Source organism: Nansenia antarctica (assembly GCF_963989245.1).
Source record: "Nansenia antarctica genome assembly, chromosome: 2".
NCBI lineage: Eukaryota > Metazoa > Chordata > Actinopteri > Argentiniformes > Microstomatidae > Nansenia > Nansenia antarctica.
Genome location: NC_137675.1, coordinates 36579738 through 36607020, shown reverse-complemented (window position 1 = coordinate 36607020; position 27283 = coordinate 36579738). Strand labels below are relative to the sequence as shown.

Genomic DNA, 27283 nt, shown 5'->3' with positions numbered 1-27283 from the left:
TAGGTAATGAGTACTCACATACTCCCCAGCCCCAACTTTCAACTTCACAACAAAACAAGTGATAGGAAATAACTATTGCACATATTATTATTTTTTTAAAACATCTTTATTTCGAGAGAATTATGTTGCTTAAACAGAACAATTCCATTCTGAGTTTTGCAAACATTTGTGACTCACAAAAACTCACACACTTCAATTATTTCATTTCAATCTAATCATTGTGTACAATTGCCAAAGGGAAGAAATAAGGGTCCAGTTTTGTGAGAAGTACTGAAGAGTTCTGGGTTGTACTACAGTAAAAAAAAAACTTTAAGGCCTCCAAAGGAAAAAAAACGAGGATGATAAAATACAGCTACATACTCACAGGTTCTTGAATTTCTACAGAAGTTGAAACCTTCAGAATGCAGACCCACCCAGCTGCCACACAGCCGAGAAGCAACAACCCAGGTCAAACGATAAAATAGACGTAACAACTTGGGACATGGGCAACAAAAACAATGAGGGAGACTGACGAGGCCATGTCTGCGTCCTTCAGTGGTGGTCAGTCAACTATGGATACCATGACTTCACTAACTAGATATTGTCCCATAGGGGGGGGAGGATTAAGGGATTAATCAGGGTGTGGAATAGTCTTGGGGTTCAATACAAAAAATCGAAACATACCTAACCAATAAATGGACTGCAGTTTTCCATGCAGTTCAATACAGTATCGTTCACACAAACAGGAGGGGGAAGGTGCAGCTTTGAGATGCGTGTGTGGTTAGAAACCGGACATGGGGGGGTGGGGACAGAACACGGCCGAGTACTCAGTACTCCTCCCCCTGGGCCTCCATCTTGTAGCCGTTCTCGTTGGAGACGTAGCCCTCCCCGGACTGCACCGACTCCTGGTCCATCATCAGCCCGTCCTGGCTGGTCTCCTCGGGCTGGGGCGGCGCCTCTCCCTCCTCCCCGTTGCCCATCTCGTCCTGCTCGGCCGGTGGCATGCCCGCGGTGTGCCTGTCCTCCCTACGGTCCCCGCTGCCCCTCTCCCTGTCCCCGCGGTCTCTCTTGTGCTCCCTGTCTCTGTCCCTGTCGCCCCTGCGCCTCTCCCTGTCCCCGCGGTCCTTGTCCCTGTGGCTGCGTCTCCTGTCGCGGTCTCGCTCCCTGTCTTTGTCCCGCTCCTTCCCGCGCTCTTCTCCTCCCTCTGCCCCTTCCTCACCCCCGCTGGGGTCCTCGGGCATGCGTTCCCCTCCCTCCCCCATCGGGCCCCCCGCTAGGCCCATGGCAGCAGCGCCCCCCTCCTCCCCCTCCCCGCCCTTGGCCCTTTCCCGGTCCCTCTTGCGCTCTCGGCTGCGGCTCCTCCTCTTCCTCTCTCCCCTGTCTCTGCTTCTCTCCCTGCTGCGGCTGTCGTCCCCCGCTCCCCCGCCGCCCCCCCGCTCCCTCTCTCTATCGCGCCTCCTGCTGCTCCCTCCGCCCCCCTCCTCCCCAGGCCCCCCCAGGGCCATGCCCGGGCCCCTGTCCGCCCCCCTCTCTCTCTCCCGGGAGCGGGAGCTACGCCTTCGTCTTTCTCGGGAGCGGGATCTCCGCCTCTCCCCGCGATCTCCCTTCTCCCTCTCACGCTCCCGACTGCGGTCTCTCCGTTCTCGTTCGCCTCCGCCACCCCCACCTCCCCGCTCACCTCCCCCACCACCACCTCCTCCTCCTCCTCCTCCTACTCCTCCTACTCCTCCTACTCCTACTCCTCCCCGCTCACGCTCTCGCTCCCTGGGGTGGGCAGAGAAAAAGACAAATCCAACTATTCATTAATGCTGCCCTATAGCGAAAGTAGTCAGTCAAAAACACACAAACGGCCAACCCCAAACCAAGGGAAACATGTTCCAACATGGAGGCCCAAGGCAAAGGAGTATGAAAACATACTATATAGCTATATATACCAGCTATATGCTGCTAATGTGGATCATCACTGGAAACGCAGAAACACATGTGCAGCACAGCTTTTGGCCGGTAAACATAATGAAAGGTCGATAAGTACAAGTGTGTTTGGCCAAATTGTACAGGAGAAAGAAAAGGAAAAAAAAGTGTTAACATTGTCGTGCCATCTGTTGATCATTAGCGCTGGGCCAGGGGGAGGGGTTACCGTAGCAACACCAGTGTCGAAGATTTCAGCCTGTACGTCCTGACCGTATCATTATGGCGGGCAGGGGGGCCTCCATTGAAAACAGTTATTTTTTTATTTTGTGGTTTATATTAAATAGGAGTGCAGAACAGAATTACCCAACACAATATATGATACATAATGCACACTAAACTATATGTGTTTAGATGCTTTGTGGACAACTTTTGGACATTTTTCAAAGGAAAACATCTGTGGCACAAGGCGGGAAGGAGAACAAGGCGGGAAGGAGGACTCACCCTCCGATGGGCCGGTCGTCGTAGCGGGACGTGTCATCTCTCCCAGAGTGCTTGATGTTGACGTCTGCCCCGCCTCTCCTGGTCCCACCCAGACCACCACCTGGTTGGACCACAGACCGTCAAGGGTTAATGGTGAACCAATAATAACTTTTATTTGTATAGCGCTTTTCCTGCAAATGTTGCAGCTCAAAGTGCTCCAATCATTATATAATCATAATTTAATTATTTAGTCATTTAAAGGCAATATTAAAAAGATGGGTTTTTAGTCTTGACTTGAACATATCTGCTGAGGTTGCATCCCTAATGTAAACTGGCAGTGCATTCCACAATCTGGGGGCATAAAATGAGTGCAGCCTCACCAAATCTCTTCTTTTGTACATGTGGTACACAGAGAAAACCAGCGTCAGAAGACCTGAGAGCTCTATCGGGCTGATATGCTAGCACAAAGTCTGAACATATTCTGGTGCTATGCCAGTGAGAGCTTTATAAACAAGCAGAAGGATCTTGAAATCTATGTTGATAGTGACGACAAACTTCTCATCAGCAAATCTAGATACGGTACACCCAATGATATTAATTCCATTAGAGCTCTAAAGTTTAAAACCTGAGCACTCCCTCACTCACATTTCTTATGTAAAAAAAACAACAACTCAAACTTAGGGCCCAGTTTAGAAGACCCCGTCCAAGGGCTAATAAAAAAAGACACACAAGACGTCCTCACCTAGCCTGCGGGGCTGCCATCCTTTCACAGTACGACCTCTCTCCACGTCCACCAGGACTCTCCTGGCGTCGATTTTCTTACCGTCCGCATGCTTGTAGGCGGCTGGAGGAGGGGGGAGGGGGAACGGAGAGAGTGGAGACTGGGGTGAGTTGGAGTACCGGTTTAACATCGTGGCCAAGAATAGACTCCATGAGAATACTGACCCGGAGCAGGTGAGCTTGTAGGCGCTGCTCTCTGGGCAACAACCTGTAAGTAGGGTACTGTAGTTGACCGTTTACCACCACACCCCCCAGGTGTGTTACTAGATCTGGCATTTACCTGGAAAATCTCAATACAGGACCACACCATACTGGGTTTGAAGCTTGTGTTGTGTGTGACACATTGCTATTGATGCATCTTCAGTGGAATAACTAAATAGCCAGTGTCGCATGAGTATTTTTAAATCAGTCATCCGAAAAAAACGTTACGCACAGAGACCTTGCACACCGGTCCGTTGCGGAGACCGTTGCGTTTTTTTACGTTGCGAACTTTCTACAACACACACACACACACTGTGTTGTAGAAGGCTGGGTTGTGTGTGTGTTGTAGAAGGCTGGGTTGTGTGTGTTCTGTGTTGTTGGTGTGGATTTCTGCAAAGAAATTGATCTATCTTTATTCTTTTTGTTGTTGTTGTCTGTACAGTGTCCTTGAGTTTGAGAAAAGCGCTTTTAAATAAAACCTATTATTATAGTAATAATAATTCTATGTAACTCTACATTCTAAATGCTTGATTTAGCAAAAGGTACAAACAACTGAGAGCAATATAACTAAAACCAAATGGTAGACCACGTCAGTAGAATGTATTATCAGTAGAAAAGTACAATAAATCTTTATTTCTTTTAACAAAGCGTGGGGTGCATCTCCTGCAGTGTGATATCTGTAATCATACCATGTATAGACTCTCCGCTCAGGGTTGCCAGATGGGATTGAGAATTTCCAACCTAACCACAGTCTAAAAACTGCTAAATCGACCAAAAACCAGCCCATCTGGCAACCCCGTCTCCGCTGCATCAGAGTCTACTTGTTGCGCAAAATAGGCCAGGGTTTGTCAAATCCTTTGTTGGACGTCTCGTTTCTTAAGTCCTGGTATTGTGGCATTTCTTTACTGTTTGCCATCTGGAATACCCAGGGAGACGCAGACAGCAGAAGTAGAAATTGAATAGTAGAATAGAAAAAGAAACCGCTATAATCATGCGGAATGATGTACCTGTATGATGCACTGGCAGTCTGACAGTGTGTGCACCTGCCCGGACCTTACCCTGCTGCCTGAGTTTGAGTATGATGCTGCCCAAATGAATGTTATTGTTTAGTGCCGTACGCTTTCGTGGTATTATATTGTGTGAATTATCATCTGTATGTTGTTTTTCTTTCACTCGACTAACCGCTGAGATAACACTTGAGACATGTCCTCCCGTAAACATTAATCCAACTGTCCTGCAGTTCTAATTTGACGATGTGTCCCTCTATACCATGGCAGTGGTCAAAAACAACTCTCAAAAGGCTTTTGACGGACGCGAAAAACACAGAAAATCGAACTTGTTCCGATTTTTGGGGGGACGGACGAATATTACGGATTCGGTGTGCAAGCGTGATTGACACAACATGAGTTCTAATTAATTTTTTTAACGGACGTAAAAAACGCATTGGTGAGCAAGGGCCTTTACACTGGCGAATTAAGAGCATCCGTGCCCTTCCAAGTTAATTTGAAATAGGTATCCACATTTTTATTTTTTTTACCACAACCAAAATGGATCAATGAAGATGCATAATAGAAAATGTGTGATAAAGCATTGTGTCATCACATTCCATGTGTTCTATCAAAACGTTGCACTTATGTGAATGCTGAGTCTTGCCCAATGCCTGGTGACCATCATTGGCGGACAGTGGCCCAAGGATAGGTCCTTTGGAGCTCCTGCAGGACTTAACCAGTCTAAAGTCATCACCCTAACCTCACTCCACACACTCACGTCACTGTGATACAACCAAGAATGTTCTAGATGGGTTATTTTAAGAGTCATGTGTTAGTTCTAGATTACCACAAAACATGTGTTTAAAATAAATAATGTGTGTGTGTATATATATCGGAAACACTTTCTTGTTGATTATTCCTCCCCTTTAATAATACCAATTGGTATTGTATTTTATATCGTTGGAAAGCCTGATTGGTCACCTTTATAATGAGGTACAACTTGTAAGGATCATACATTCATAGAATGAGTAACACAGCTAAACGTGTGGGTAGCGGCCCAAAAAGTTTTGCCAAAATCCCCTGCAATATTCTTCTGTTGGTATTCACTCTCGTTTTGAGCTTCAAGTGCTGGCAGGTGTATGTCAGTCACAGGTGTGTGACTGGCACCTGAATGGCACCTAATTGACAGGAATGATATTCTGGGGCCAGTGGCGATCCCATATCTCCGGAATCTGGGACCTAACTCCACAGCCAGGATCATCACAGAGCACCTCCAGTATTTGGGAGTGGAGAGGGTGGAATGGCCTGCCGTGAGTCCAGACCTCAACCCAATTGAACACTTGTGGGGTCAGCTTGGGCGTGCTGTACGTGCCAGAGTGACCAACGCAACCATGTTGGCTGACTTGCGGCAAATCCTAGTTGAGGAATGGGATGCCGTCCCACAGCAGTGTGACCAGGCTGGTGACCAGCATGAGGAGGAGGTGCCAAGCTGTTGTGACTGCGTATGGATCTTCCACACACTACTGAGGTCCCTGACAATGTAAAATTAATCAAGTGTAAAAATGGCCAATATGTGTTGTTTTTTCCTTATTACTGTGGGAGAGTGCAATCATCCAATCCAACATCCATACAATACCAATTGGTATTATTAAAGGGGAGGAATAATCAACAAAAAAAGTGTTTCCGAACTTTTTTTGAGGGGTTTATATATATATATATATATATATATATCCTTGTCCTAGAAGGGAAGATGCTATTTAAAGAGTTGTTACTGGATGTTGTTTTTGTTTACCTCCTGTTTGGGCTCAAAACAGAGCTCTAGTCCACACAGTACGTGTTATAGATCATAGCCCTTACCTGGCAGTATGGTTGGCTGTAATGCCAACTTCTCCTTAAGTAATTTCCCTGTTGAGGATTTCCTATTTTTATGAGATTAAATCTCTTTTTAAAAAGTCCTGCCAGTGAAAGAGATACCATACTGTACTGACATTAACGCTGCATTTACACCGCAGGTCGTAATCCCTAGTTACGAATGCCTGAATTTTGAATGTTTTGAACGCCTGCTTACACCTACTTTTTAAAATGACCCATATCCGATACCTGTGCTTACATTTGCCTTCACTTGTGTAACACTTGAAACAACCCGCATGCGTACATGGGTTGTTACCGAAAACGAAAGTAAACAGACAGCCAGCACACAATGGACGCAAACGAGACAGAAATGATAATCTCTTATATATAATATAAAACCATTGCTTTCTGAAGTATGTTTACAGGTCCGCAAAATATTGCACACATTTTAAGGCGGAGAACAAAGAGGACTTCAACAGTTGCTGAGTGAAACTAACGTCAAACGGCATCAAAATGCAAAGACCGTCGCATTTTCAATGACTTGCAAATCGGACTTACGAGGAATATGCGGCCTGCCTGGTGACATCAGAGTGGAAATGACGTGAGAATATCAGACTCAATGTGCTGTTTTACTGGTTACACATCCCATCTGTGCCACACACACAAAAAACAACGGAATTGTGTCACTTGTACCTGGCAGTGTAAACGCAGCCTTAGTCTTAGAAACTAGTTTCAGTGTTCTACATGCAGCTACTGTATGTGTGGTGCATGGACAGTTTGGATCAAACTGACACACAGGGACCTATTTTGGGCTTTTTTTTCTTTTTGTGCAAATATTTATTTTTTTGAACAGTGACTGAAATGATCCCAATAACTTAGTGTCACGTTAATATATTAGACAGTCAGACGGGTGTTACCAACAGGTCACCTGTACAAAACAGCAACTTTTATAGTTCCTGGATATATATGTGTGGTGGCCTGGGAAAACCCGTCGGATGTCGCTGGCGTTCGTTTGTGGCAAAGAGCAAAAATAGATGGAAATGTCCTATTTCTGCGATTTTGATATTATGTGGTATTCTAGTACTTTGAACTCCATACTACATTATGGTGAATAAACATTTTAAGAAAACAAAAGAGAAAGTACTTTTTGTGGTGGGTAGTTTGCTAGCGAAACAACGTCACGTTGAACGTGTCTCATTCTCAGTTAAGCAACGCACGCACACATGAGCGAAAGGAGAGACGATACTTCCACCTGTGTTATTGCCAGTTTACTGATGCTCACAATATAAGCATAAAGTAATAACATCTTAACTAGAAGACACACAAATGGATCGGTCCCTCGCATACCGACGAGGCGAGCAGACTAACACCGCATCACAAGCAGACAAACGAGACCGGCCGATCTGCATAGGCTCCTCCCCCGACCCGGAGGAGAAAGGGGTCGGGGGCAGCATTTCTCACCTTTCACTTTTTTTGACATGATACATTAAAATGCTCATAACTTTTTAAAATAAAGGGCTATCTCAGTCATTCAACCAGTTATGAATAGCTGAGAACTTCTAATTTACGGAAATATAAAAAATGAAAATGTCAAAATGCCACCATGTTTTTTTTTCACCAGGGTTTTCCCAGGCCGCCACACATATATTGGATAACGGCACTGACAACGAGAGAACAAAAATGCTCTAGTGGTTTTGAAAAGTAAGGGTCCTTTATGCTTGTGTTTTTTTCAATATTAAACGACAACAGGAAGTAAACAGTAACGTCAGTCATAAGACCAAAAGGTGGAAGGTCATTACAACAACAAACATATTGCAGTAGAGAAACTTTAATTTTGTAATTTTGTAATTTTGGTCTTGAATCCCCAGAAGAAAAAATCTTGAACACCCACGACTGTTGCAAATGTATCCTTTTAAATGACGTGGCCACTTGTGAATGCTGACATACTTGTGAATGCTTACATACTTGTGAATGCTTACATACTTCACATAGGACGTTTCATGGCAAACTCCAGCAGGACGTGTGGTTGTGTGTATTTACTGAAACAGCACACGTCACAAACCTCTTACCACAAAGGACCAAGGCATCACCTCCCCAGTCACACTGACCCCTACCTCACTTACCACAGTGCCCATCCCCATGTTTAGGGGGGCATTGCCAGGTGTTTAGGGGGGTTTCTACACACAGGGAACAACTGACCCTGCTGATCACGAGGCCCGTCCTGTGACCACTAACGAGGGCAAGAGAACACCGGGTCGCTCACCCAGACCCAAACCCCCACCCTGACGGTCCGCTCAGAAATAAAACATCACTCACAAGTTGGTTTAAGGGTTTCTGAAAATTTACTGGTCAATGTCAGAACACACAGGGCCTCACAGGGCCTTCACACCGACATACCTTCAAACACATGCTGTACTCTGAACCACATCAGGGGTTGCCTTACATACAACCCATTTATTTGGAACAGGTTCTATTTGCTGGGGGGGGGTGGGTGGGTGGGTGGGGGGGGACAGACAACGATATGAGGACCATGTTCACATACCTTTGTGAGGCTTTGAGAGCTGCTGGGGTATGTTTCACCTTCAACTATCTTACCACTGAGAGGACTGTTGGAACCACGGGGCTTCCAGTAGTCACCTTCTGCCACTGCCAAACTTGCACCACTCTCTTACGACTTAGTCCAAAACACACACACACACACACACACACACACACACACACACACACACACACACACACACACACACACACACACACACACACACACACACACACACACACACACACACACACACACACACACACACACACACACACACACACACACACACACACACACACGGCCCTCGACACTGTCTTGGAATCCATCTCTTTAGACCGAAGAACTCGGAGAGATCCAGATGGCCCCATGGTGGGCGTAGCTACACTGGTCTGTTGTGGTGGCGATCCAATAGGAAACAGCACAGAGGCCCCAGGGGGCCGGCCTTAAATGTAACCTTCCATATCCACTCAAGAGGGCCTTACCATAACCTCTCACTGTAATCATCCAATCAAAAGGGCCTTACCAGAACCCTGTGTATATCACAGTAGTTTAACAACACCACCATATAGGTTTATACTATCAGGGGCCTTACCACAACCCCGGTTAATAGATATAGTAAATAGAACTTGACTATCCTTTACAAAGGGCGGGCCTTACCAAAACCCCTCAGTCCTAACCAATACTTGTTTGTCTTACCACAAACCATAACATTCTCATCCAATGACATGACTTAACTCAAAGGGGTTACCTTACCACAACCCCATGACACTAGGCTGTACAATCTTACTAGAAGCACACATACAGTGCATACAAAGATGTGTTTACAAACTAAAGAAAATAACTATCTAGAGCAGGTAAGTTTGAAAACAAGTGTACACTGTAGATTAGATGTTATGACTGTCCCGGGGCTCCTAGCAAGTCTAGTCATGGAAGTTAAACTGGTCCCTTGTTGTGATCTATGGCAATGTGAGTGGATGACTGGAACCATGTCTGCTCTTCCTCCTCTAGCATCTGTTGTGTACTAATACTATGGTCTCTTATGTAGAAATGCTGTGTGTAAATGCTGTGTGTGTATACATATGTGTCCTAGTGTAAAAGCGGAGTCCCATGGTAAACCTATTCCATTAAAGCCAGCTTGACTCACAAACACACAACCGAGAAATGTACTTTATGCTTTTTAAATCATTTACAAATTGAGTTAAGCTCGGTGACGGGTGGTCGTTTTCAAATAAATGTTATGGAGAGGATTCTGTCCCTTAATGTTAAATGCGTGAGGCAACCCGACAAAAGTCTTAAGACTTCTAAAGTCAAATAAGAGTAAAAGTACTTGTAGTGTTTACGGGTTCCGTTTTAGAGAACATCTCAGTTAATCCCAGGTGGCTTTAACACAAAAGGCAAAGTCATTGGGCACCGGTTAATAAAATGTCCTTGGGTGCGTTCAATGGTCAAAGCACTGGCTTCATATTATCCCAATGTCATCCAAAGCAAAAGCTTGTTTCAAAACTGGGCTTTGCACATTGAACGTAGCTCCTCTTTCCTAGATAGGATATGGAGGGAGGAAAGAAATCTTACCCATCATACAAACCCATTATACCAACCATATACTGAGCTGTGGTAGTAGGGTGTAGATGTATCATAACCATCACCATCATCTGCAAGCCAGCTCTGGGCAATAGCCATCACAGATAGGCGGCTGCAGTGGCAATGAGAACAACACACAGTTAATACACTGCAACCCCCTCTAAGTCAACCCTAACTGCATCAGAACATACCAGGGGTGGGCAACCCTGGTCCTGGAGAACCACACTTACTCCCTGGTTCAATCATGTTGGCACCCTATGATAGTAGTTCACAACCTGGAGATTCCACAATTAAAATCTCTGTGGCGACGAGTGGTCAGTTCAATAGCAAATTTCCAGTGGGCGTAGTTTAGCTCACCATGACCAGGGTTGAGGACCACTGATAAGAGCTTTAAACAAACAGGCCAAGAAATCACACAAAAGCACAGAAATTAGGGCACCCAGAGCTAACCAGTCATTATGAACATACAAGCTATGGCTTACTCCCGATTGTATGACCCTTGAGCTTACCGTTGACGGACCGACCAGTAAAGGGGCTCTTCTGTAGATGATTTACAACTCCTAACTACAGATCTGCTCTACAGCAGGCCATGGCATTCAAGTTGACCGAAGAACACGGTTAAAAAACATGTTTGCGTCTCTAAAGAAAGCCTGGACTACACCTGGCTCACCCATCCCACCTCCCTCCACTCCTGCTGAAAGCCTGGACTACACCTGGCTCACCCATCCCACCTCCCTCCACTCCTGCTGAAAGGCATAGAATGCCATTAACAATAACTTTATACCCGAGTGTAGTACAGAAACAAATACTCTAACAACAGACACTTTAGTTGGTTAGTCATGCGTCGAAACTCATAGACAAGTCACTCGTTGGCATATAGTTCCCTCTGTCACTGTAATAGCATCAGGTGAACAACAGCGTGACTGCATTTGATCAAACTTTGTGTTTTGCTTCTTTTGACCTGGAGAGGCTTCAGGTAGGTCATCAAACTCATCACTGAGCTGTACAGGGCAGCCTCCGCCTACAGGGCAGCAGCACCACGGACATGTTAAGCTGCTGATGTGGTAGCTGAGACACTGCTCACCAGTTAGTCCCATAGAGGTGTTGTTAGAGGATAGACCAGAGTTTTACCATACGCCATCTGAGGTAAGGGCTAATCTCAAACGGTTCAGAACCACTGGTTAACCTTGTTTAGACATAGAAGATACACTAACCACTCTATCAACACTACAGCCATTAAAACTCCCACTGAAGGTGTGTTAAAGGGCAGAAGGAGAGTTGTTTCTCGTGGTACTTACAGTGCATGTCTCTCTCGTGCTCATACTCGATGAAGGCGTAGCCTCTTGGCTTCTGCGTTCTCTTATTGTAGACAATGTAGATCTGGAGGAAGAGGAGGCGAGGTGAGGGACTAAGGCAGCCCAGGACAGAAATCAACACTGCCAAACCGCAGAGCGCTACTACTACATGGCTGCGTCAAACAGAATGCAATGTAGACTCTCACATTACATCCATGTGATCACGCTTGCTAGCTTATGTAGAAAGTTAGATAGAGAACAGGCTGCAAAAAAACATCATGCTTCACTCCTCAAATAGACCATTAATGACAATTGCTGCTATTCAATTCCATGAGTCCTCCCTGTGATGCAGTCTCCTGCTGAAGCACCCATCTTTTATCATTGCTTCTTTTTTAATAGACAGACGGAAAGTGTCTGTTAATATGGGCCTGAAAAGGTTCATTTACAATCAATGCTGTCAGAGTAACTAGTTAACTATACTGACCCACGAAGCCAGCTAATGTTGAGTTGGTAAGATTTATTAATGGCTCTAATGCTTCTTTTCAAAGCTGTTTGTTTACTTGTTTTAACCTGAGTGGGAATTCTGAATGTCTCATGAAGTGTACTGACAGCTAGTGAACTTGAAAGTTGTGTGGTCCTAGGTTTTCCCGGGAGGGATGAGAAAACTGAGAACACGTTATTGGCAGAGTAATTAATGTTCAGACTAAGGACAGATACATGTATTTTCAGATTAAGCGGAAAGACCAATAATATAGATTATTCTAAAATAGATTAAGGGTGCGTTCATTTTATCTTTTTCTTTTTAAATCATCCTGATTTAGGTTCCCTAACTCTGCTGCCACCCCCATAAAGCAGTAATGACTTGTTTTGTTTGCGTCTCTTACCAACCCCATTTTAATTTTCCCCACTACCACATGACAGTTCCCATAAAAAGTAACATATTAATATTAGACATATCTTACTTGGCAACAAGCTTTTGATTGAGTGAAAAATACCAAGTTGCCCAGAGCTGTCTAGAACGTTTAGAACTCCGCCAGGGCAGCGGATTGGTTAAGGAGACAAATCTACTTACCCTTTTGATGGGTCCATAGACCTCAAACTCACGGCGAAGCTTGGACTCTGTGGTGTCATAGTTCTGTAACAATGACAGCACTTAACAGCGGGCACAACATTTCCAATGGAAGAATTCTATTGTTTGCGTCTAATATAATGTTTTTAATCACTAATGGCACTTTTCCATTGACCAGACCGGTTCGGCTCGCCACGCTTTTGAAAAGTTCCATATAGGAATCGTTCTCCACTATACACAAGAGACCAGGAACGACCGGGGACTGTAGGAGGAGTTACGTGTCATAAGATTCCCCCCGCTATACAGCTCAGCGGGAGGAAATGCGATAAGAATTATGTCAAAATGCAGCACTATCGTGCACAGATCAGCCTTACAACATGTAAGTGCCTGTTACTTGCCGCTTTCAGTTCTAGTAGACTAGTTTAGATCTCGCAACCAGGGAAATGCCGACATGTGTTAAAGCCCCAATTCTATTTTTATTTCTCCTGACATGTTGAGCACTGTGCTTTTTTTTGTTGGTGAACTACCGTAATAAGCCTAAAAAAGTTCAACTTCTCTGCTTTCAGAAACTGTTTTAAGTTTTTAGATTGGGCATATCGTTCATGAATTACGATAGTTTGAAGGAACGCTGTAAAATCGTGTCGGCGCCGACAGCTCCGGTTTCGGAGCAAGACGCGAATCTATCGGCATTAGTCAAATACATGCTCACATCCAGTCATCCGCTCACTGCTCTCCATCAAATATGGCACATCCATCAATAATATTACATAAAAACAACTGCTCTGATTAGATTGCTTAGATTGTTTAATACATCAACGGGAGGGAAAGCGAGATGAACTCTGCGCGAGTATCATGCTTCCTCCATTGAACGGAAAGTCCTATCTATTCCATTCAAAGTGTTTTAGCCTTCCCCCTTTCCACTGGTAATAAGGAATTGGCAAGAATAGATCGATATAAATAGTTCAACACAATGCAGCACTATCATGCACAGATCAGCCTTAAAACATGTAACGTTAGATATATAACGAAGCGATGTATTTCTACGGAAAGGCTGACTGACGCGGGGCTCATACAATCTCCGCGTTTGTTATAGATACGAGTGCTCCGGTGTCTTGCTGGTAGTCAAATATATTTATTTATATATACAGCATATGGATTATAACGTGCCTGTTACCTGCCGCTTTCAGTTCTAGTAGTTTAGATTAGGGCTGCCACAAACGATTATTTTCATAGTCGACTAGTCACCGATTATTTTAACGATTAGTCGACTAATCGGATCATAAATTACAGCTTATCGCACAATTACTCAATCGCTCTTATTTAGCTATCATCTTCTAAATCAGCTTCTAAATTTAGCTTGAAGTTGTTAGTTGTTGTTGTAGGCATGTGCTAACTAAAAATAAAGACAATTAAAATGATTGTTCACTCAAAAATAGATATTTTAATGAACTTTGCAGATTTATTTCTGGCATCACTTGCATGTAATGTAATGTAAAGAGTAGTAGAGGGTGCAAACTGCTGAGTAAAATGAGGTAGGCTAGGCACTAGGCAACCAAAAGAATACAAAAACAAAAATAAATACTTGTACAGAGTACAAAAGTTTTGCTTTGCTTCATTCATCTCATAGTAGAACGCGCTTTCTTAGCACTGTAACGTTAAGACAAAATTTTTTGCTATTTGATAAGTATCGCTTTGATGACAACGTAAAATAATGTAAGAAGGCTTTTAACGTAACGATATCGTTAGCCAATAACAAGCTAACTAGCTTACCGAGACGAGCCATCGTCTTCCTCGTCATCTGCCACAACGTGCTTCCTTTTTAGATGCTCGCGCATCATAGACGTGCTGCCATGATAAGCGAGTTCAGCTTTGCAAATTTTACATTTTACATTCTTTTTTTCAACGTTGTGGTTGAAATGCTCCCACACTTTAGAGGTACGAGGACAGGAAGACATTTCTCTGTTTGTTTTTCCGGGGAAGTCACGTGTGCCGCGGATGACCGACACTGCGCATGTACATCAAAGACACTGGGAGACGCTAGCCAGTGGCAGCTTCAGGGAAGAAAAACGAATGCTTATCGAATGAAATGAATGGTCTTTATTGTCATTGATATAGTACAGGTACCAAACAACGAAATTTGGGAGGGGGGGCTCCCCTGGTGCTAGGCAAAAAAAATAAAAAATAAAAAATAAAAAACGCTTATTTCAGCTCCAAAAAAACATGCGACTACGGCGATTACCAAATATGTCGGCGACGATTTCGGTAGTCGACGTCGTCGTGACTAGTCGACTAATCGTGGCAGCCTTAGTTTAGATCCCACAACCAGGGAAACGCCGACATGTGTTAAAGGGAGCAAGACGCGAATCTACCGGCATTTGCCTCATGAGTGAACGGCGAAAATGGCTGGACGGCACAGCTTGGGATTCCATTGAAGTTACAGGGAACTATGTGTGAAAGAGGCTTAAAAGTTCAAATAACAGTAATACAATGTTCATTGATAAAATTACATAAGGGATGGAAAGGGGAGATGGCAGTTTTAGAAGGGGGATGATGAAGCGCGCTGGACTGAGGAACAGCATAGGCACAGCACATCGCCATAATAGCGATTTCTTTGCTATGCTTGTTGTAAATAAAAGTTCTATGATGCATTGAAATGACATTAAACTAAGATAATACGATGGTTATCATATTTTTTTCAAATCTTTATTAATAAGTTATTACAGAAACAGTAAGTGACATTTTCCGAGAGCGAAATCTGTTGTGGTATTTAAAAATGGCGGTTAGCGCTGAAATCTATGAAGATGGGATGACGATTTCCATTGACCAATCAACGGTGTGCAGCGTCACACGTAGCCTGGCAAAAAAGTACCTTTCGCTCCTGTAGTTCCTGGTCGCGAAGGGTAGCTTAAACGGCCCAGCTCGGTTGGCAATGGAGAAAGGATAATAAACCGGGCCGGCACGGCTCGAGTTGGCCCAGTAGTGGAAAAGCGCCATAACACAGGTTCTTTATCCCATCAAATTAACCACTGATTCCTCAAGATTGATTCATGTATAACACACTTACCACTCTGGCCACAAACAGGGTTTTGAAGGCATCCCCTTGTGCATTCGAGTCATTGTGAGGATCCCCTAGAAAGGCACAGAACCCAATTATAAAACAGGACACCACCTAAAAAGCAGGACATGAATGTCTGGGTGAACTTACAGAGCTTCAATTCTGTCTCCACGACTGTCTGCCTCCTCTCAATTTTCTCTCTCCTCTGTGACACAGAAACACACACAGGCTCTTTATGGCACAACAACATGGTTAAAATAATTGGCAATAGAGACCATCCATCATGAGCAGCATTGGACCACTCTACATGGCAGGTGAAAACCAAGGCATACTATCCATACCAACTCCCACACTTCAGATGTCCTTACCTTTCTCTCCAGTCTCTCATCGCGGGTCTCTGCCCTAGTAGGAGGAGGGGCATCTCTGGGGTCCTATCAGTGATGGAGGCATAAAACAGGCCCTTGTTAAGGGGGGAACCACAGCCTCTTGAGTGCTAGCAGTTCAAGTCTATTAATCCCATCGTATTGTGTAAACCTTGCAATATACAGCAGTGTTTCCTCTACATGCATTTCATCGTGGCGGACCGCCACGATGGAATTTCCTCCGCCACCATTCAGATTTCTCAAAAAAAAAAAAAAATTAGGCCGCTTTTCAGACCTTCACATCGCTAGACACACCCACAAGCGCGAAGCGACGCGCTTGCAAAACTGTTTTGTGATTGGTCGAATACATCTAGGCTGCGTGTAGTCTACAAACTACTTCAAATGTTACAATATGCGCGACGACGGTGCTGGATCCTGGATCTGTGCATCGGTGTGCAGGAAGAACACGGAGCAGGCGCCAGACCAGACTAGATGATCGTGGAGTGAAGATATTATGAAAGTGTACGTGCTTGTCGATCACCCGTCGCATCGCGTACGCTTTAATAATCTCTTCACTCCACAATCATCTAGTCTGGTCTGGCGCCTGCTCCGTCTGTTTTTCTTCCTGCACACAGGTAAACAGATCCAGGATCCAGCAGCGTCTTCGGGCTCGCGCAAACAAACCCGGCGAATTTTTTTACTTGCCCCAGGCAAGCGTTACTGTTGAACCCTGCTGATACATGATTCTTCCCTGCACATTGACAATGTTTTCTCTCTCCTCTTTCTTCTGCGTTGTGAAGGGATCCACTGCAGCGTACACGAAAAGCGGCTACTGTGTCAACCGCTTCCCATAATAGTTACAACAACCATAAAGCCTCCATAATGATAATGAAAAGAAGGGGAGACGAATTTTTTATTGACAACGGAATTACATGCTGGAAAAACATGCAGACACAGACAATAAGAGACACACAGGAGAAGTACGGGAAAACATTTTATTTTTTTGGGCCATCCTCGAGTTTTGGCTGAAATTACGTCGTTGTTTTGAGCGCGCGTGCGCGTTTCATGCGCGTGCGGTCAACGCTACCCGCCACCATTGTAAAAATTCCTGGAGGAAACACTGTACAGTGTTCTTCAGTAGTATTGGAAGGAAAGCATTGCGTCTTCTTTCAGCTCTATACTCCCAATGGTTTGGACTTGAAATGAATCAGTTACTATGGGATGGGTCATTAAACCATTACAATACCATGGCAGTAATGATACTAAATGTACAACATGTAAAGTAGATATATAACTATCATAAAGACAGTTTGGTTCTCTATCTTGAATAATTCCTAACCCCTGTCATAACTTGAAGTTATCATTGGTAATGCTAGTTATTGGCGGTCATAGTGAAAAGTGGCATCATTCTCTCTAGAGAAGCAGTCGTGAGGGTCTTCTGGCTTCATACTATTGTAGCATCATGAACTGCAATACAAATCAGATTGCTTTTTCCAAACCATCGGGAGTAGAGCTAAAAGAAGACGCAATGCTTTCTTTCCCATATTAATGAAGGACACTGTATATTGCATATTGCTGTATATGTTTTGTTCCTTATTAAAATGTCTTTCTAATCCACGTATCAATGCCGCCATATGAAGGCGTTGCCAAACCTCAAACTGCCGTATGAAGGGGGCGATGCCGCAGTATGGCTGGTTGTGATGCTTCTCGTGGGGAAGTTTCTCCAGCTGGGTCAGAAACGGGATGGGGTCCCGTGGCGCAAACAGGGCCAACAGGTTAGGGGGCAAAAACTGGGTCATCCTTCACCTGAAGAGTAATCGCACTTCGTTAGCAGTTAGTACAAACGCATTGGAGACGTGGATAGTGTGGCTAAGCTAGACATTGGTAGATTTGTTCCATTACACGGCTATGTGAATGACTAGAGCGAACTATAATCACACATATAAAAGTGTAAGCTATAGTTGATAGCTATAGCGTATTAGCTAGCCAACACCAGAGCAACAAGAACAGACCATAGCAAGATGAACAAACTAAACCATGTACCGTATTTTCCGGACTATAAGTCGCATCAGGCAAAAAATGCGACATTAAGAGGAAAAAAACACATATAAGTCGCACTGGACTATAAGTCGCATTTATTTAGAAATATATTTCACAAAATCCAAGACCAAGAACAGACATTTAATCTGGAAAGGCAAGTTTATTCAACTACACAATAGCACACAGAACAACAGGCTGAATAGAAGTCTGGTATGTTAACATAACACATTAACAGTTATTCAGCAAAACAATAGCATAAAGAACATACCTGGGAGGCTGAATAGGCTAAATGAACATAACAAGCCAGCGAGTCCAACAAGCAAGTTACCAGTAAACAAGTTCACCAAGCTACCGTTTGCTTAGCTTCAACAAGCTAATGTTTTAGATCACTTCTTCAGGGGTTTCGGAGCAGCATATAGTTGTCACAAGCCCAGAGCGGCCCAGAGCGCCCTCTGTCGGCTGTAATAATAATAATACATTGAATTTATATAGCGCTTTTCCGAGGCTCAAAGACGCTAACAATGTAGACGGTAATGTTTACTCCTTGGTTCATGTCAGTCAGTATGAAATTATATATATATTGATATATAAGTCGCACCTGACTATAAGTCGCAGGACCAGCCAAACTATGAGAAAAAGCGCGACTTATAGTCCGGAAAATACGGTATGTAAGTCAAACTAAACAAAGTAGGCCTATACTGCCATACAAAGGCAAAAGGCAGTAACTTACATTTTGGTGAAAAATTAGTTAAAATCATATTTGTGACATTAAAGACATTCTTTATCATGTGGCCAAATATCCTGTCTCTCTACTGTGTTGTATTTGAGAAAATAGGGGTCGTATTTACAGTAACTTCAAAAAAGCCTAGAGAAACCAAGGCAAACCACAGCAACTTGAGTTGCGGTATTCTGACTTTGTCTCGCTGCGCTGAACTGTACTACTGTAACTGAGTTACTGTAGCGCACTGCAGAGTTACTGTACTCTGCCATATAGTTGGGCACCCAATGATCTGAAAACATGATGGCAAATCCTGACACTGTGACACTGACAGCCCAGCACATCTCTCTGACAGACAAGCTAACGTAGCGTCCCACACTGACACACAGCGCTGCCTTGCCCCCTGGCAGACCAAACGATAAGCACAAAGCACAGCCGTAATTAATAGACCAACGCCTACCTTTTTCTATAACCGAATCGCGGTAAATCCATTCCAATTATTTGGATAAGCAGACGCCCGTCGCACGCTTTTTTGCAAGTTAAATGAATTAAGAAATAAATCCAAATACAATTCCTGATTGGTATGCAAAACATATCAAATGTTTTGTTTTGCATAGCTGATATACCTGATCGATATCATGTGTCACCAATCAGTCAACGTGGATGAAAAATACTCCATCCAATCGTGTTACTGCATTCAGCTTAGGGCTGCAACTAACGATTATTTTGATAATCGATTAATCTGCCGATAATTTTTCGATTAATCGGATAAACATGAAAAAAACAGATTTCTTTTGCAAATTGTATTTTATGTTTTCTAAATCAGCCAGGCCTATACATATACATGTGCCAAATGAATAAGTATTAGTAAAAATTATAAATAATATAAATAAAAAAGGCTTTGCTACATCAAATAGGTTTAACAGGCCTTGGACTATGGCGGTAGATTGTTTCAATAAAGTAGTTGAACTCTAGCTCAATACATGCATTGTTTTAGGTAATAACTTTGCTTAATGTAAAGGTCAGTAACCCAAAGTGCAATATAGGCTACAGACAAGACACTAACGTTTTTATATAACAGATATGCACCAAAACAATGCAATGTGTCCTCTCACTCCATACAATAGGCTAGGCTACAGTCAGTGCCTCACTCTAACTCACGGGTAGCTTGGTAGGCTACCACTAGCTAGCCTTTAGCTTATCACCTCTGCTCTACCACTGACGTTAGCAAGCTAGCTAAATACACTTGTCATGCAATATTGAATTCATGAATGCGAGCAAACACTCACTGGCTATCGCATTACATTTACATTACATTTTTGGCATTTAGCAGACGCCTTATTCCAAAGCGACTTACAATCAATACATTTGAATACTAAGCATGTGAATCAGCAGTCCACTATTCGTTGCAGGAAGAGTACTCTAGCTCGGGCCCGGGGCCACTGATAGAAGGAAAAACCTTCTCCCTATTATCGCCTTCTACTAAAAGGTTTTATTTTTTTATTTTATTTTTTATTTTATTTTATTACTGGAGAAACTGAGAAACAGTACAAGGGGGCAGTAGAAGTTCTTAGGGACACAGTAGAGGGGAAAGCGGGTGTCTTTAGGAGACGTAGTGGTGAGGGTCAGAAGATGTCTCAGGAGGAGCAGTTAAGATTAGGGGTGTAACGGATCACCTAACTCACGGATCGGATCGTGTCACGGATTTTGAGTCACGGATCGGATCATTTTTCGGATCAACACAAAACATTTTTTTTTTTTAAATAAAAACAACATTTTCCTTGAATTCTGTAAAAAGAGGATGCATTTGCTAATTCGCCGACAATTAGGATCCTCTCCTTTTCATAGAGGTCGGGCACAACCTTCTCACTGAAGTGGGGGCGCGAGGGGATTTTGTAACGTGGCTCAAGCACATTGATCATATTTTGAAACCCTCCGTTCTCCACAACGGAGTATGGCCTCATGTCTGCCGCGATAAACTTCCCAATTGAATTGGTAATGGCTTTAGCCCGGTCTGAGTCTGCAGGAATCGTCTGTTTAAATGACGTTTGGAGAAGTTGTTGTTGAGCTACTTTTTTCTTGCCCCCCGTCATCAACACACCAGGGTGATGTCGCGTTAAATGTGTGGCCATGCTTGACGTATTGCCTGCCTCATAAGATTTCCGCGTGGCACAATGCCTACACACCGTAACTTTCCCTCCTTCCATCATTATTATAAGTAACAGGGAAGCCAAAGTGCTCCCATACATGTGATTTCAATGACGAGGGAGGCCTTTCCAGTTCGCCAACGTTGCTAGCACTCGCCATGATACTTGTTGCTGTGGATTCCCAGCTTCACGTGGAGTGAGTACGTAACAGAGTACTTTTTTTGTGTGTTTACACAATCACCCAGGCTGCTTAGCGGGTGATATGACGTGATATAAGTGGGACAGAGATGAGTGAATGAATGTTGTTGTCAACTCAGTACACATGCAGAGAGTGAGAATAAAGCGCACATGATTGTTTTTCTACCGGTTACATTTGAATGAATGAATGAATGGTCTTTATTGTCATTGCTACAGCACAGGTACCAAACAACGAAATTTAGGAGGGGTGGCTCCCCTGGTGTTAGAATTTTTTTTTTTTTAAAAATAAAAAAAATAAACGATTTTGCTATTGATCCGCGGTACACATGCGTTCCGAACCGTGGAGGGCGATCCGAACGGATCACGGATTATCCGTGATCCTAACCTGAAGAGATGGGTCTTCAGTCTACGACGGAAGATGGGTAGTGACTCTGCCGTTCTGACAGCCGTGGGGAGCTCATTCCACCAGCGGGGAGCCAGTGTTGTGAAGAGACGTGATCGGGCAGCCCGACTGCTGTGTAGAGGAGGTGGGGCCAGTCGGCCAGCCGAGGTGGAGGAACGGAGTGAGCGGGCAGGGGTTTACCATTTCCTTCAGGTAGGCAGGGGCTGTCCCTTTAGCTGCCTGGTATGCAAGCACCAGGGTCTTGAATCTGATGCGAGCTGCTATCGGGAGCCAGTGCAGGGTGCGAAGGAGAGGGGTGACATGCGAGTATTTGGGGAGGTTGAATACCAGCCGGGCAGCAGCATTCTGGATGAGCTGCAGAGGTCTAATGGCTGAAGCGGGGAGCCCAGCCAGGAGTACATTGCAGTAATCCAGGCGGGAGATGACCAGTGCCTGGGTCAAGAGTTGCGCTGCCTCTCTGGTAAGGAATGGTCGTATCCTTCTGATGTTGTAGAGGAGGAATCTGCAGGAGCGAGCCGTTGCTGCAATGTTCTCCGCACAGGATAGTCGGTTATCCAGGATCACTCCAAGGTTCTTGGCTGTCAGGGAGGGGGTTACAGTAGAGTTCTCCACTGTGATGGAGAAGTCTTGGAGAGGGCAGGCTTTCCCGGGGATGAAGAGGAGCTCGGTCTTGTTAAGATTGAGCTTGAGATGGTGGTCAGCCATCCGAGTTGAAATGTCAGCGAGACATGCTGAGATACGGGTTGCCACGTGTACATCAGACGGGGGGAAGGACAGGAAGAGTTGAGTGTCGTCTGCGTAGCTGTGGTAGGAGAGCCCATGTGAAGAGATTACCGAGCCAAGAGACTTGGTGTAGAGGGAGAAGAGTAGGGGCCCTAGGACGGAACCCTGGGGAACTCCAGTGGAGAGGGTTCGTGGAGAAGATAGCGATTCTCTCCAGGTCACCTGGTAGGAGCGGCCCGCCAGGTAGGAAGAAAACCAGGAGTGTGCGGTGCCAGAGATGCCCAGGTCTGAGAGGATGGAGAGAAGGATCTGGTGATTGACTGTGTCGAAGGCAGCAGACAGGTCAAGGAGAATGAGAACAGAGGAGAGGGAGGAAGCTTGGGCAGAGTGGAGGGCTTCCGTGACAGCAAGGAGCGCAGTCTCAGTGGAATGCCCAGCCTTGAAGCCGGATTGGCTTCACATTACAGTCATTTAGCTGACGCTTCGCCAGAACTCACAAGTGCATCTCCTTACTAATACAAGTGACTATGAGCATACTCCGGTGCTGAAGGCATAGAATGCGAATAGCAAGCTAAAAATACAATAGGTCATTAAGAGGGAGAATCTATTAGATAAACGAGAATAACTAACTTAGGCCTACAGCTGTGCCAGTGAAACGAATGATCCTCACTTCAAAACGCAACGTATGGCATGGGTACAGCCAACGTTAAACTCGTATAACTTACCCTGCTGAGGGTAGCTTTTAATGTGACGATTTCGGTCGAGTCGTTTTCTCCGCCTCCGCCATGATTTAAATGTAGCTGCCGCGGCGGCTCCGCAAGACAGCGTGGCGTGCGTCAACAGGAAGTAGGTTTGTTATGGAACAAGACCCGACGAGTCGATAATGGAATTTGTCGCCAACGAATTTCATTATCGATTTTTATCGATTCGTTGTTGCAGCCCTAATTCAGCTACTGAAACAAAATAGTTTTGCAGCCAATTGGCTATTGTCAGAACTTCATCTGGGAGCAATGACTGTATTTTGAAGTTACAAACATAATGCTTGGAGTTATTTAAACATGTAATTGTATGCAGGCCCCATATGCCAAATTAGATTACGGTATTATCCAAAAATAATTGCAATAATTTTATCTTATAAGACAAGAACACCATAATATAATAATGTCACACTATATCCATATCAAAATAACGATTGTTATCATGTTTTTCATTATACTGGTTGTTTTATTGTGATCAAAACTAAAGTGACAAGATGAAATTGAAGTTACTGCCTTTTGCCTTGGCATGACTATCTTTTGGCAAGCCATGCAAAGGCAGAATACAGTAACTTCCAAATAAGGGTCAAAGATCAAATCAAAGGTCAGGATTAATATCTACAAAGTATAACCTAATATGAAGCCATAAAACTGCCACATATCCAGTGATCTGACTGGAACTATTTTGTCTGGACAACAACAAAACGTTAAAGTAATTTTTCTCAGTTCTGCACTCTGTGAAGTTACTGCCATTTGCCTTTGTAGGGCAGTATATATTTCTACTGTGTGCCGTGGAGCGAGCCTATGTATCCTTACAGCCAGCTAGCTAACCTAGCTAGCTACCCTGTCGTTTTACGACCATTGTTGTTCAGGGTTTACTCTGTCTATCCATACCTTTCTTATTCCTAGGGTTTACTGCCAACAACTCTTTCAATACTGACTGTGCAGAAATACCCCGTTTCAGTTTAGCTCAGCGAGGCATACAATTGACCAAATAGTTAGCTAACTGTGTAGTGAGGCTACATGCTACCGTAGTTAACTATGTACAGTGATGCTACCGTGATGCTACATGCTACCGTAGTTATCTAACCGTATAGAGTGATGCTACATGCTACCGTAGTTATCTAACTGCATAGTGATGCTACATGCTACAGTGATGCTACATGCTACCGTAGTTATCTAACTGCATAGTGATGCTACATGCTACAGTGGTGCTACATGCTACCGTAGTTATCTAACTGCATAGTGATGCTACATGCTACAGTGATGCTACATGCTACCGTAGTTATCTAACTGCATAGTGATGCTACATGCTACAGTGATGCTACATGCTAAACGCTCACAGTAGAACGGTGGCCTCGTGCACCACATAACCCACTCACCTCAACTATTCAATTCAATCCCTTTTAAAACTCCGTGAGCCCAAAGCAGGGAACTTGAAGTGAGTGTGTACTCTCGTTTTAAAGGACAGATGTTCTCCCACAGACACTCGATAAGAAGTACTTGATATTTCTTCTTAAATGTTGCTATCAGCCTCCAGTCAGTATAAAGACGAGTTGTCTTCACCATAAAATGGCGGGAGGCCGTAAATCGACTACTACTATGGCCACGTTCGTAAATTCGCTCTGAGAGCCGGAGCGCACACTGGGTCGGACGTCTTAAAGGGACCAAGTAATTTGATTGGACAAGAGGCGTTCCATGAATGCTGATCAGATTCCAGAGCGAGTTTACGAACGCAGTCTAGATTTACATTTCACGACACTTTGCAGCAGATGGATTTATCCCACGGTAGACGCTAAGCTTTTTAATGTGCAACAAAGGCATTTTAGGGATAGATACGAACACGAAAAAAATAGCTAACTAAAAAATTAAATAAGAATATAACCCGTTAATGACTCTTTCTTATTTTTTAATTTTTTTACTTACTTACATTAGGCCTACTTATTATTGTGTTTCTTGTATCTGAATGCTGCATTGTCAATGTTGAGGAAAGAGGAGCCAAAGAATGTTCCTTACTCTTGTGTACAGTAAGATTCTGATTCTGACTTCAAAATGAAACACGGCTAGAATTCAGACGAGGCTAGGCTAGGCGAGAACAGAAGGGGGCAGTGTCTATGCCAGGGGTGGCCAACCAGTCGGAGACTAATGGCGCTTTTCCACTATCGGCCCAGCTCGGGTCGGGTCGGCTCGCTTCGGCACGCTTCGGCACGCTTTTGAACAGTTCTGGTTTTCCACTGTACACAACAGACCAGGAATGAGTAGGAGGAGTAGGCGATAGTAGGCGGAGTTACGCGTCATAAAAGCGCGCCATGGTGGTGACGTATATTTTCACGAGACACAACACAGCCACAACAATAGCAACATGGAGGAACTTGAAGCTATCGTATACTTTTTCCTCGGCATGTGGTATATTATTAACCGTGATTTTTTTGGAGAGAAAGAGAAAGAGAGAGAGGAAGCTATGTACAGATAATAAAGTCATGTTTTTTGAACCCTTAAAACCACTGCCTTCACTTGTCTGCTTTATGAACTGTAGTATCATTGTGTGCCGTGTTATTCACGGACAAACACGGTGCCCGGAGGCACCCTTTGCGGGTTAATAACTTCGGTTTACCGTGGGTTAGGATAACAATTCATAACGTGTCCGGATAGGGGAGAGGACAGGGAATCCAAAACCATTTGAATGGTGTCGATACGACACTGCTATCACGGTCGACACAGCGCGGAGCGAATTCCCTGTTAAAACTTTTCTCTCCCCCCGCTGTCAAAGGGAGTTTCAATCAGCTGGCGCGGTGCTGCGAGCAGCAGCGGGTGAACTCCCGGTTCATTGAGTTTACGGTTAAAAGCATAACTTCTCGGGGTGTAAAGCACTCTCTCTATTTCGGGCTAAACTGTCCAGTGTAGCCGGCATCCTGGTTCCTCCAGCAACCGGACACTTCCATAAATAACAACAAATATGTAATATGTAAATATGTATAATACCACGTTCATTGATAAAATGACGCCAGGGATGGAAAGGGGTGATGGCAGTTTTAGAAGGGGGATGATGAAGCTCTGGACTATGGAACGGCACAGCACAGCACAACGGGGGGAAATGCGATAAGAATTATGTCAAAATGCAGCACCATCATGCACAGATCAGCCTTAAAGCATGTAACGTTAGATATATAACGTTATACAGGGAGCGATGTATTTCTACGGAAAGGCTGATAGATTGTAGAATCTTCTTGTCGGTAAAACGATGGAATCAATCTATTGAGGATTGTGATCTTAAATATGTTGTGTCATATCAGGATAGAATAGGTGCACAGCATACACGATTTGACAAGGAAATAGGATGTTCAACACAGGTCGGAATCTCTGTTCTTGATTTATTTAAGACAGTGAGCGAATGGTCCATCAGCACAGTATCTCAGCATCGGCATTCAATGACCATTCCACGACATCATTATGACATACAGACAGACTGATAGATACGAGTGCAGCGCTGTCTTGCTGGTGGTAGTCAAATATATTTATTTATACAGCATATGGATGTTACGTGCCTGTTAGCCTACTTGCCGCTTTCAGTTCTAGTAGATTTGTAGTTTAGATCTCGCAACCAGGGATTGGGAAGCGATGTATTTCTACGAAAAGGCTGACTGACGCGGGGCTCCAATCTCCGCGTTTATAGAGTGCTCCGGTGTCTTGCTGGTAGTCAAATATATTTATTTATATATACAGCATATGGATGTTACGTGCCTGTTACCTGCCGATTTCAGTTCTAGTAGTTTAGATCTCGCAACCAGGGAAACGCCGACAAGACGCGAATCTACCGGCATTTGACTCATGAGTGAACGGCGAAAATGGCTGGATGGCACAGCTTGGGATTCCATTGAAGTTACAGGGAACTATGTGTGAAAGAGACTTAAATGTTGAAATAACAGTAATACAATGTTCATTGATAAAATGGCATAAGGGATGGAAAGGGGAGATGGCAGTTTTAGAAGGGGGATGATGAAGCTCTGGACTGAGGGACAGCATAGCCACAGCACATCGCCATAATAGCGATTTTTTGGTTATGCTTGTTGTAAATAAAAGTTCTATGATGCATTGAAATGACATTAAACTAAGATAATACGATGGTTATCATATTTTTTCAAATCTTTATTAATACGTTATTACAGAAACTGTAAGTGACATTTTCCTAGAGCGAAATCTGTTG

The 27283-nt window shown here is 44.1% G+C and overlaps 1 protein-coding gene across 1 annotated transcript; it reads right to left on the bottom strand.

Annotated features, from left to right (window-relative positions):
- Nucleotides 1-226: 226 nt before the first annotated feature.
- snrnp70 (small nuclear ribonucleoprotein 70 (U1)) lies at nucleotides 227-24646 on the bottom strand. The gene is made up of 10 exons (XM_080524086.1): nucleotides 24462-24646; nucleotides 17748-17901; nucleotides 16102-16164; nucleotides 15884-15938; nucleotides 15743-15807; nucleotides 12682-12744; nucleotides 11613-11694; nucleotides 3113-3214; nucleotides 2392-2491; nucleotides 227-1632 (listed from the first exon to the last, which is right to left on the bottom strand). Exons 2-10 carry the CDS (start codon nucleotides 17892-17894, stop codon nucleotides 807-809), a joined length of 1503 nt encoding a protein of 500 aa, XP_080380212.1. The 5' UTR covers nucleotides 17895-17901; nucleotides 24462-24646; the 3' UTR covers nucleotides 227-806.
- Between the last annotated feature and the right edge of the window lie 2637 nt (nucleotides 24647-27283).